This window comes from Ammospiza caudacuta, chromosome 7 (assembly GCF_027887145.1).
Source record: "Ammospiza caudacuta isolate bAmmCau1 chromosome 7, bAmmCau1.pri, whole genome shotgun sequence".
Classification (NCBI taxonomy): domain Eukaryota; kingdom Metazoa; phylum Chordata; class Aves; order Passeriformes; family Passerellidae; genus Ammospiza; species Ammospiza caudacuta.
This window is the reverse complement of record NC_080599.1, coordinates 30,566,966-30,580,063: the sequence shown is the minus strand read 5'-3', so window position 1 is coordinate 30,580,063 and position 13,098 is coordinate 30,566,966. Positions and strand designations below refer to the sequence as shown.

The 13,098-nt window shown below is 43.4% G+C and overlaps 1 protein-coding gene across 1 annotated transcript in view; it reads right to left on the bottom strand.

Moving 5' to 3' along the window:
- DPYD (dihydropyrimidine dehydrogenase) overlaps nucleotides 1–11,872 on the bottom strand; it is a 327,901-nt gene extending 316,029 nt beyond the window's left edge. Inside the window, exon 1 of the mRNA XM_058808550.1 lies at nucleotides 11,803–11,872. Within this exon, the coding sequence (XP_058664533.1) occupies nucleotides 11,803–11,841 (39 nt within the window). The 5' untranslated portion in view covers nucleotides 11,842–11,872. The remainder of the gene's footprint in view (nucleotides 1–11,802) is intronic.
- Between the last annotated feature and the right edge of the window lie 1,226 nt (nucleotides 11,873–13,098).

Genomic DNA, 13,098 nt, shown 5'->3' with positions numbered 1-13,098 from the left:
ACTAAATACATGAGTTCCCAGCTTCCATTTGAAATATGGAAAAAACTGGGGAAGTGTCACAAATAATTACAAGAACAGACACTTTTGTAAAATAGTCTAATAATTACTGGAGTCGCCTCTGGAACAAGAAGGCCTCCATCCCCATGTTCCTGATCGGCCCTGCACAGGATGGAAGGAAAACCTGGATGAGAAGTTGAACTGATTTGCTGTTCAGCTAAGACTACAAAAGCAACTCAGAGAACATGACAATAATCCTGCTCCAGCACTAAAAGAGTTTTAGACCAACTCCCATGAATTCTTATGTATTTTTCACTAAGGGCTCATTGATTAAGTGCATAAAGAACATTATACTGGGAGTTAAAAACTATCTAACTTTGGTTTTCTGCTAAATACTTCTTGGGGTTCCTAAATCAATTCATCTTATCTCCTCACCCAGTGCCATGATTTAGCAGCATGCACGCTATTCTGCTTCACTGAAGAACCAGTTCTTATTCTATTATCTTCCAGAATCTCTCTCTTATCATACCCTATCCTAACAAAAGCGTACTGGCCCTTCAGCTTAGTATTGGTTACTGCTGACTACTGACACTTTGCTCACACTATAGATACTTTCAGAAGAGATAATATTTCCATTTTTTTCTGTTCTGTATTCATTTTATTTCTACATTTCATCACCAGCATTCTAGAACAGCTTCTGTTGTGGTTATCTTCTTCGCTTTTTTTTCTCCCAACTCTTTTGTCACTTTCTCACTTCCATCTGTTTTGAAAAGCTATGTTCATGCTTACTAAAATCTTTCAAATTTTGTATTTTCAATTGGAACTGAAAAAAGGGCAATAACAAACACAACTTTAAAACAGAAACAGAGTTAAGTCTGGGAACCACTTTTAATCTCCCATCTTGTGTTCCTGTAGCATACACACACATCCCCACACGAGCGTGTGCACAAATCTGCACAAGCCTACTTTGTCCCTCAGATGCTGCAGTCTGTTGAAATTAACAGAGAGGTTCATCTTAGCACTGATGAACAGATTTGCTAAGACTAAAATTAGATCTCGTATTCACCCGTATCATATTCCAAAATGTTACACTACACGTGATCCTTTGAGCACAGATGCTCACACCAATTACTGGTAACAATCCATAAGAGTTAGTATACAGACCTAACTAGACACACCAAGAAGGACAGCAGGCTCTAATTTCATCAACAGAAAACCAAGGAAAATCTGGTGCTCATTCCCATTTTTACCCTGAGCAGTAAATCAACAGTATTCTTCAATACTGATTTAATTTAGAATTAAGAGTTTTCCTTAATATGATGGCTACACTCTATCTCACAAACCCAATTTTTAACCTTAAAATGTGACATAATATGAAAACTGATGACACAAATAATTGACTGCTTTGTTATAAATAGAATACTTGAAGTTATTTTTAAAATACCTCATAAATCCACATTAAGTCTACTTTATTGATTTTAGAAAAGTTCATTTTATTTTCATAGCCATAGTCCATGACCTGTGCACTTAAGAAAAAACACTTTTTTCAGTTTTAGCTGTCATTGAAATATCTTTCATTTCAAAGATATCAAGAAATTATCACTATTCACTTTCAATACAAAGCCTCTTACATTTCAGCTGTCATTTTCAAAAAATCATACTGAAAATAGTGTTTCTAAGCAGAGTTCAGTTGCAGTGTAATAAGTAATAATTTCATCAATTAGCAGTATTCAGCATCCACTGAGAGTTCTCTCACTATTATTTTATTCATAGAGTCCTTTGTGGAAGTAGCATACTAAAAAGATCCATTTATCCTTCAAGGTTTTTCATAAATGTGTCATACATCTTAGAAAACAATTGGTTATTATTCTCGCTCAATCTAAATAACTATAATAACTTCCAGGTGTAAAACCTCCCTTTATGCTTCCAATCTACTTTGCTCCCTTTATGGGTCGACATTTTTAATAACTTATTCTAACACTTCTACCTGCTTTCACAAATGAATTCTAGAGTTTTGCATGGATGCTAGACATGCCTGGATGGAAGGGTAGTCCATGTATTGTTAAGAGCAGAATAGAGTTGGGTTTCATAGAATGCCATTCACAATCAGTGAAAACCCAAGCATTTCAAAATGAGCAAGATGCTAGTATAGATGCTAACAGTAAAACGGCTGGACAGGAAAATGCTGTGATTATTAAACTCAGCAATAGTCTGCTTTCAGTGCATATTTTATTTCTCCTTCCCTGTAGATCCCTCCACATATTTATTATCATTTTTTTCCTCTCTCAGAAACTCGCCCTGCTTTCTGTCCTTTCATCACAAGAGTGCAAAGGGCTCCCTTCAGAGCACAATATTCTCATTCCTTAATTGACTGACAGAGATGCAACTGGGCAGCACGAGGACATCTCTCAAGGCTGGGCAGACAGCCCTGCACACAGTGCACAGCACAACAAAACATCCCTGCCTTAAGAGACATGCACAGCAGCCTGCTTCATTCTCTCCACATTGGCCAAATGTTTTGTTGACTGAGAAAAACCCAGCCAGGAAAGTTCAATCCAATGGAGGTTCCAATTTAAATAAGGCCTCTCAGGGCACAGTCAACAAAATCACACCAAAAACCAAGGCAAACATGCATCAATATACTAATAATAAACTAGGTATCACAACCTCTTTGCAAATGGAGTGGAGTCCAATCTCCTAGATAAATGCAAATCTAATGACATTGAATGTGTGAGTAATATTTGAAAGAAGAGTGTCCTTAGGAAGAACACATTAACTAAAATCAAACCTTTATTTTTTCCACCTTCTACAGTCTCAAAGTGGTGTACACAGGTACCTCTATAAAAAAAAAACCCACACACACCAAGACGACACGTAAATCAGACAGGTTGGCGGCCTGGACACTTTGCTCCTTAATTACATATATAATTGTTTTTGAACCTGAAATTAAAATGTCAGAATGCACCATGATTGCCTTTAACTGATGACTAGCATCCCATCTAAATGGAAATATTTAGATTCATCACCTAGATACCTTTTTAATTTGCTTTCAAATAGAGTCACAGGCAAGCATGTCTGCCTTCTCCCATTTGCACTGCTGGTGTCAAGTTGAACTGGAAAGGCCAACCATTTCAATGAACTAAAATAAACGTAATTTTAAGGTCAAGTCACTTGTAACACTTCAGGCAGCAAATGTCATACTGAAAATAAAATTGAACCTTGGCTTGAGCAGAGATGAAACGTTTGGCATTTCAAGGACTTCATTGTGTTTATCACTTTAAATCTACAAATTAAATACCAACATCACATACATTAATATTTATCAGACTACGAATGCCTTCTGAAATGATATCTTTAAATACTAGAAGCATTATTAAAAACAAAATACTCTTATAGGCGGGCTTACTCTTAATTCAAATGTCTCTGCAAGACCTAAAACCACTTAAAATTTTGCACTGGTTTAGGAAGGCAGCTATGACTACAGTAAGAACCCAGATGTTTCACAGGAAGGTCTAAGTATATAGAGGAAATAAGTGAAATTGCCAAACTCAGACCATAGCATAAGAATCACAGAACCACTAGGTTGGAAGAGACCTTCAAGATCATTGAGTCCCATGCCCTAACAGACCCATGCCCTAACACCTCAACTGAACCATGGCACCGAGTGCCACATTCCATCTTTTTTTAAACACATCCAGGGATGGTGACTCCATCACCTCCCTGGGCAGACCATTACAGTACTTCATCACTCTTTCTGTACAAAACTGTTTCCTAATATCCAACCTGTATTTCCCACATGCTCAACACATGCTGCCAGCTTAGTGTCGTCCACAAACTTACTAATGAAAGATTCAATCCTCTCATCCATGCAATCAATAAAGATATTGAACAGAACTGGCCCCACCACAGACCCCTGAGGAACAGCACTGGTGACTGGCTGCCAGCTGGATGCAGCACCATTCACCACCACCCTCTGGCCACACAGCCAGTTCTGAACCCAGCACAGAGTGCTGCTGTCCAAGCCGTGGGTTGCCAGCTTTTCCAGGGGTCTGCTGTGGGAAACAGTGTCAAAGGTCTTGATGAAGTCCAAATAGACAACATCCACAGCCTTCCCTGCATCCACCAGAGAGGTCTCCTGGCCATAAAAGGAGATCAGATTGGTCAAACCCAACCTACCTCTCCTGAACCTATGCTGGGTCTGATACCCTGGCCATCCTGTAAGTGCTGGGTGATGACACTCACTATAAACTGTTCCATCACCTTACTGGGCACTGAGGTCAGGCTGACTGGCCTTTAATTACCAGGATGATCCTTCCTACCCTTGTTGTGGATGGGTGTCACATTGGCCAGCTTCCAGTCATCTGGAACCTCCCTAGGGAGCCAGGACTGTTGGTAAATGATGGATAGTAGCTTTGCAAGCTCACCTGCCACCTCCCTCTTCACCCTGGAATGGATCCCATCTAGTCCCATAGATTTATGAACATCCAAGCAGCTCAGCAGTTCTCTGACTGCCTCCTCCTGGATAACAGGGGCACCGTTCTGCTCCCTGACACCATCTACCAGCCCAGGAGGACAGCTGTCCTGAGGACAAGCCAGCAAGGAAGGTGTTAAGCACTTCCCCGCCTTCTTATCTGCAGTTCTAAGTTCCCTCCCACAACCAGTAGAGAACAAAGGTTGGCCTCACCTTTTCTTTTGCCATTAATATATTTTTTTAGAATATTTTTTACTATCCTTCATAAAAGTTGCCAAATTAAGTACGAACTGAGCTTTGGCCTCCCTCATTTTTTTCCTACATGCCCTAGCAACCCCCTTAAATACTTCCTGAGACACCTGACCCTCCTTCAGAACAAGGATGTTGAAAAAGTAAATTATTTCACTTGTGATTTATGATTTGGATAATATTAAGAAAAAACTCCTTTACATATCTTGATATAAGCACTCCTCAAACTTGCATGCTTTGTCATTTCCTCCTCACTGCATCTTCTAATTTCTCTTGCTAGTGTTGTTTTTTCTACTCCTACTTGAATCTTACATTCTTTGCCCTATGCAATAGCAAAAAAAAAAAAAATAATGGGGTCTTTATTACAGTTGTAAGAGTCTATGAACAGAAAAAAAGCAATTTAAACTATAGACCTAGTCTGAATCACCTGTTATTCCATAAAAGAATACACCCGGCCAACTGAAAGGCAAAATGTTCTAATTTCAAAAAAGCATTATTATGAGAAGAAAACTGGAGAATTCAGTTCAATTCTCCCACTTACTTCTTTAGCTGCCTTCTTCCCCAATCACAATTTGACCTGGATTTTTTAAACATTTCTATTTTGAATTATGGCATTGCATACTGCATTATGGAATTGTATGAAGACCAAGAGGACAAAATGCCCCCCAAATTCTGTGTGGCCAATCTCCATTGGCAGGTTTCACAAACTGAGGTTCTGCACATGTAGAGATGCCAGAGATTTATGCTGTGCTGATTTGCAAGTATTCTGCCCTTAGTATAAAAATGACAGCAAATGAAACTGAAAAGACTTTGAAAAACATGCCCACACAAACACCACCCTCTGAGCTTCTGATAAGGCATTTATGGCCAAAGGTTCCTAATCCCAAATGTTTGATTTCTTTGCCAAATCACATCCTTGCCGAAGTCTCATATAAAGGCACAAATCCTGCTCTTCTCAAAGGCGGCAGCACAGGGCAGGGAGCAGAGTGTGTAACACTGTACTGATGAAATAAAAAAAGGAATAGAAATCATATGCTAATAAGAGGAGGGAGGTTGCCAGGCAACCAGGGAGGGAGAGAAAGCAGTTTTTGATTTGAACTCGGTGCTGTCAAAGGGTTAGCATAGCCAGAACAAACAGGACACATTCAATCCAGCTTGTCTGCAGCCACCAGGAATTTCAGCTTTTCTCAATATTTTAACTGCAAGTGTGCTCCCAGCCCAGTGCCAGTTACTTTTGTGCTCCCTGGGTCATTTTACGGATAGTGGCAAAATGGTACAGGATAGGATGGACAGTAGAATCTTTCGAAGTGTTAATTGGAAAAGCAGCAGCTTGTGTCTTTGGGTAGCACAAACTGCACCACACATGCACACTGGCCAGCAGGATGGAGAGAGTCAAGCAATCTTGGGTCCAAGCAAATGCCAGCCCATCAGACACAGCCACACCCTCTGGGCTGCACTGAAAACTGGGCAAGTCCTGCCCTGCTGCTAAAACTGCACTCTCCCAAATGCATCTCAAATGCCTGCCCTGCAGTGCTGCACTCCTGTCACAGCAGATCGGCAAAATCCTGCCTCGTGGATATCAGCTTTCCATATCAGCATGTAGTTACACCTTCTTAAAAGATGTGACACTAAGCAGAGGGAAGAATAAAATTCCAGTTTGGTCTACAACATAAGATCATCACAAAATTCATTTCTGTAACTAAAATAAAATCAATTTCAGTTCCTTCTTGTTTTCAGAGTGCTAACTGCAGATTAATTGTAAATCTCAGCCATGAGAAGGGTGAGAATAGCAGTTCTTACATGAAAGACCTCACAAAAAGAGTAAAAATTTAAAGGATGGGGGAAAATGGGAGTTTAATTTGTAAGTAACATTAAAACACAAAGGCTGAAGAAAAATGAAATGCACAAGTTTTGAAAAACGATTTTTTTTCCCGACATAATTATTTGGATGGCTTGACTGCTACAATCTGGCAGACTATCAACAGTAGAGGCAAGACCATACATAATTCCTTGAGCATCAACAGGATTTGCATATAAAACGTGAAAAGAAAAAATGTTTCACACAGAAGACTTTCCTTCCGACTTGCCAGATCAAATTTTAACCTGATGAGTAAATCACTGTTCAATTCTCTAAGACAGACATGATAATTGTGGTCTATAATCTTCCACAAGGTCTAAGCAATCATGCTATAATTGCTGTTCCACTCAGCTAAGAGTTTATTACAATAAAATCACTAAAACAATGAAAAGGCTTGAGAAATTCATTAAGCAAAAACAGCAAAGTTTTGTTTTCTCACTGACTGCTTGTGAAATGACCCTAGGAAGACACAGCCATCAATCTGGAACAGCCATCTGATCATCACAACAAACTATAAAGCAGTAGCATAAAAACATTCTACATATTAAAGCTTCACTATGGAACTTCAAAAAACTAACAGGTATTTACAACAGAGAGAGACACTGTAATAAGTGGGGCTTTTAAAATAAAAGTTTAGCCTAGATCAAAGAATGCTAGCTTCAGTTATTTATTCACATGACCTTTGCCTAACAACTTCGTGAGCCATGCTGACTAGTAGAGTTCCCTGCTATCTTGCTGGAGGTTTCCTGTTATTTTAGTGTTCTTTATTTTTCAATCCTTGCCCTGCTTCCCACTGTGAGCACACCAAGCTTAGCTCTCAGACATACCTTTCTACCTGCATTTTTTCTACTGTTCTTGTCCATTTGCATTGGGAGAAAAATAAGCCCGACATGTGAAACTTGCCTACCTTGCTGTCCTTGCCCGGGCTTAGTAACACCTACCAAGTATATACCAGGGAATTAAGAACTGCCACCACTATCAAACCTGCTGCTGAAAACACTATGAAATTTGCAGGCTGTACAATAATGCTGTTTCAAGACTTAGGAGCACTTCCCAAGTGACCCTTTTATGCAGCAGGAGACATGGCACAAGGGATTCTGCTCCCCTGGCTGACTCTGGAACCAGCTGCAGGCCTTGAGTGCAGATGTGCTGTCTGTACCATCAGTGAGCTGCTCAAACAGCCCATAACCTCACCCCACATTCATTAGGACATTCAGACAGCAGTGTAGAACTTGCTGCTGGAGGAACTCAAACTCAACAAACACGCTGCCTACTGAGCATTGAAGAACTCCTGGAGCCTCTTGTGTTCTCACTAAGGTCAGCACCCAATGGACACAGTCTGACCCTTAAGAAACAGTTCTCTGAACCCTGAAGTAACACCAAAGAAATATGTGAATTACGTAACTTTTGAAATAGAAATACATTATTTAAGAGCCATATACACTCTCTGAAGCTAAATGAAGAGAAAGCATAACATAGTTACAGTTTGTTGTTCATTGAACATTGTTCATTGCTCATACAATGTTCACTGCATTTTAAGTGAAAGTGACACAAATTTACCCTGATAATTCTTAGACAATTCCTTGATTGCAATTTCAGAGCATGGCTCTAGCCCTTTGCACCTTTCACTTTATTCTCACAAGTCAAGCACCAGTGTTGGGGTGGAAACAGCTGTGACAGCATTCTAGGTACCCAGCCACTGGTCCAGCAGGAAAGTATCCACTCATCAACACCCAATTCCCCTTTAAACCTACAGGCACGATTCAGAAGGAAGGACAGATCTGTGAAGTGCCAACCTACTGCCTACCTACTGCAAGAACAATACTGCTGTTTCATACTAACTTGTGTTGGGGGGCTGGTTTTCATTTTCTTTGAATGTCTCAGATTTGTGACAACAGTGTGGCAAAGTGTCCCCACTCTGCTGAGAAGAAGCCCCTTCCAAAAAACTGAGACCTACTCTTCTCCCCAGATTGTAGTATGGGGGTCAAAGAGCTGGAAAGTATCCACAACCCTAACATCACTGAGTAAAGAGGAGAGACTGCAGAGCAACACTGGAATGCAGTCAGGAAAACAGGGTGCAGAGAACAATGCCAAACTATGACATTCAAGATTCTGTTCTATTCATTTTGCAATTCATTAATTCCTGAATACTTGATTTGACAACTTTAATTCTTCAAAGAATCCTGAAGATTGCAATAGGTGTAATTAAATATGGTTTGCATACAGTGATAGTCAGGAATCAGGTGAAACAAAAGAGAAGACAAAAGAATGGAAGACTTTCCTTCCCAGAGTATCATTGGGAAGTTTACATTAAGTCTGTAAACACTCTCTGGAGCTCAAATGTACATTTAACAGTTTCACATTACAAGTCAGAAAGGAAATGCTGCCCTCATAGTGTAGATTTCAAAAGTTCTTGTAAAGATTTAGAGAGATAATAAACAAAAACCCAAGGCAAGTCCTTATACCATAAATCCAAGGTAGGTACTTTCACAAGGAGCTATATTTAAACAAGCTTTCTTTCCTTTTGCTTAGAGTATCAGTGTCCAAGGAATATCAGCAGCACACTTTGATAGTTGACTTTATTTTTAAAAAGGCAGTGTTTGGGGTTTGTGGAGTTGCTGGTAGTTGAGGGGAGAGTTGTTGTTTTGTTTTGGTATTTTGGGTGTTATTTTTGTTTTAGTGTTAAAAAAAATCAAATTGGAGAAAAGCATATAAATCACAACACGCCTAGTCTTCCACAATTTGGAAAGCAGATTTTAGAAAAAACAACTCTCTATGTGATTTATTCATTGTCTTTAGTTAGGTCCAGAGGCTGAAGCTGCTGGCTAAGCCAAGTAAGAGGGACAAGGTTCCTCAGGGACAGTTTCCTGGAATTTTTTTCTTGAAAATAACTTGGAGAACCATCAGTGATTTTAGCTACTTCTAGCACAGATTCTTGGCTCTTCTTTAACCAATGACATGTTTTTTTATCCAGCCTTAACTATTTAAATACATTGTAAAGTTGCACCAGAACTCAAGAGATCATTTATCATTTATAATGTTTTATTATATGAACTTGAATTTGAGGTACTAACCATTGAGATAAATTTCATTAAATCATTGGTTCAGTTTTTATACTGTAGCCAAGAAAGTGACCAAAATATTCAAGTTGTGCTGCCAGTGCTCACATTGATAGACCCCTCCACCCAACAAACAAATTACTGAAAATATTTATCTACAATGATAGGATTAGCTAGCACTGTCCCTACTTCAAAGACAAAGATAAAACAAATTTTTTTTAAATGTAATTTTTTTCCTCCCCCCAAAAAATAAAGTCCTATGCAGAGGGAGGAAAGAAAAAAAAAAAAAAAACACAACAGGTCTACAATGCTGCAATTAGATTATCAGTAATTATTGATATATTCATCTGCGAGACCAACTATACAACAACTAAATTTATTGTAATAGATGGGGGAAGGACAGGACAGTACATTTAGGAGACTGCATTGATTTCCTTGCACATTTAAATGACTGCTGAAAACAAATAAGCAGTGAGATACTGACCAAAGTTTGTATCTGAAACTGAATAAAGCAAACACCAGCCTTTTAAAAATCCATCAACTCATCTCCTAAACCATGTACTACTGCATACTATTACCAACACAGGATCCTACCATAACACTGTTCTTTGAATCTGAGTAATCAGTATCTAGAAATGCAAAACAATGCTATACAAGGAACATTTTGCATTAAAAATTTAAGAAAAGTACTCAAAAACCCAAACAACTAAAACCAAAGCTTTGTCATGGAAAAATGAACTTTAACACTTGAAGAAAAATCCAAGACTGGCTGCTCTGAAAACACTGAGCTGGTAAAAGACAGTGCTGATTTCATACCACAGTGTCTCCCTAAATGCCAGGAAGACTTCTGTAATAGTTCATTCCTCCCATCCCTTCCATGCTTCAGTTTTATCAGAGTATCTGTAAGATAATTTCTGGACATTAGTCACGGTTCAAACAGCAGCTCAGCTAGGAAATAGACTGGACACAAAAACTCAATACAAGAACTAATGATAAAATTCAGTCACAACTGACATAGAGACGTGTTCAAATTTTTGCTGTGCGTATTTGTGTATTATGTCTGGGCCTCAATGAGCTGCAACAGCCCAAACTAAACATTTTACACCTCAAGGTATACCACAACAAAAAGTTGTGTCAGGCTAGAACAAGACTATCAATCACAAGTTCGTTTATTATTGCTTTTGTTTTACTAGACTCTTCACAAAGAGCTGAAGTTTACAGCCCATTGTGAGGTCCTGGGAAAGGTGGGAAAGTGCTACCTTGAAGTGCAGCCTGGCAACCTGGCTAACACCAGCGGGAGCTCAGCACGTGTGTCAGGGCACCAGCCTTGGTCACACCCCACCTCAGCTCCGCCTTCCCAGGGCCACGTCCGGACCCTGCTTCCAGCAGCCAGTGCGACCTGCAGCAAGGAATGTCACGCAAAAACCTCAAGTGCCACAGGTGAGAACGCGTCTTGCAGCGAGGCTGCTAGCCCGGCCCTCCTGCTCAGCCTGCCATGCAATTGTTTTGGTCCGAGCAGACCGGGTGCAGTCCGTGAGCGCAGCTTGACCCGTGGCAGGACAGCGATGAGCCGGGTCCCGCACAGCTCCTCCGGCCCACAGGCGGCCACGGGACGCTGAGCCCGAGGCCATCGGCCACGGACCTTGAGACCGTCCAGGACTCTCAGGTCACGGCCCCCGAGCAGCCCCGCCCCTCAGGAACCATGCCAGAGCCGGGAGCCCGACCTCCCCCGGAGACGGGGCTCGGTCACAGCCTGCCCTCGAGTTCACCGGGCAGTGACAGGGGGCGGCGGGCAGAGGGGAGGCGGCGGGCGCCGCCCCCTCACGCCCCCCGGCCGGGCGCCGGCCGCGCTCACCGTGCCGAGAACGGGGGCAGGGGCACGGCTGGAGCGGTGCGCCCGGCGCTGCCCCGACAGCCCCTGCCCGCCAGGGCTGCGGCTGCCCGGGCGGCAGGACAGCCCCAGGGGCCGGTTCCCAGGCTGGTCCCTACGGCACGGCACAGCGTGGCACAGCACGGAAAGGGGCGGCGGGACGAGGCTCCGGGCACCGCCGGCAGGCAGCGGCGAGGCACTTCCTAACGCCGCCAAACTTTATCGGGCGCCGGCGCCGCCGGACACAGCCCCCTCCCCGCTAATGAGAGCCGCACGTCCCGGCAGGGCGAGTGGGTACCTCAATGTCCACCGGGTCCCGGCTCAGCACACGAGCCATGGTGTCCGCACCGCCTTCCCCCAGCTCCCCGCAGTCCCGGAGTGGAAGGGAGCGGAGAGCGGGAAGAGGCGGAGCCGGCAGCCCGGGCAGCAACGCCCAGGTGGGCGGGCGCCCCCGCGCCGGGCCGGGCCGGGGCCGCCCCGCCGGGCAGGGCAGGTGTCCCGCGGGGCGGCGGCGCTCCGAGACCCGGGCCTGCGGCAGCGGCCACCGAGCGGCGGGGACGTGGAGGGGACGCGGCTCGGCAGCAGCGCTGCTCGGGGCTCCCCACACACCGCCCCACCGGGAACGGCCCGGGGCCGCGCCCCGCCGCTGCGCCCTCCTCACGGTCCCTGTGCCTCGCCCCATGTGCGCACCCGGCCCCCGGGGCCCTGCCTCTCTCATCCCTTGTGGTGGACGAGAAACTGCGCGGGGAGGACCAAACGCCGCCCTGGCTGTGTTTATCCACTCATGACAATCCCACAGGAGCAGCCTGCACGCCGCGGCTGAAGCCAGCCCCGCTGCGCCTGGGGTCGCCCTCCTGCCCAGCAAAGAGCGGTGACCCTTCCCAGCGTTACACCTTCCCAGCAGCACCGGCCTGGGCTGTCCCTGGACCTTCACCCTTGTCTCCGCAGGGACAGCGAGCCTTCCCGCCCCCTTGGGAGACTCCCCTCACGGAATCCATCCAGCAGGTGGGAGTGGTGCGCGAAGGCCAGGTCACCGCCTACCAAACATTGCAATTGTTTAACACTAGAAACACAATATTTACGGTATCACGGAAACAAACATTTTCGCTACAACAGGCCTAAAAAAAAAGCAAATATTCTCCACTTCGGGAAGCAACAACACCCAAACCAACTAGCCAACCAACCACTGTAACGTCTGTTTCTACAGTGCACTTTCATTTAGCCCCATCTATGATTGCTCAAAAGAAGAGCACATTTATCCCCGTTTCACAAGGATAGAGGAGTTGAAAACTAATCTTTTCTTTTTTCCAATGTGCATGCCAAGCGGCTTCCTGGGTTCTTCCTCTCCTTCTTAAAACATACCCCAGATCTGCTCTTTATTCCCTTTGCAGCACTCATTTTATCCAGCTAGCTTTTATTATCCTCTCCTTAGTACAGCATTAAAAAAAAATTAAAAGGGTTTCCCATTCCTATTTACTTTACAAAAAGCTTGGAAAACTGTAAGTAGCTTCTGGACACTGGTGACCCTTTGGGCACAGTAGAGAATTGGTTTGCCTTTTCCTTTCACATCTCCAGAGATAATGCATCCCACAGA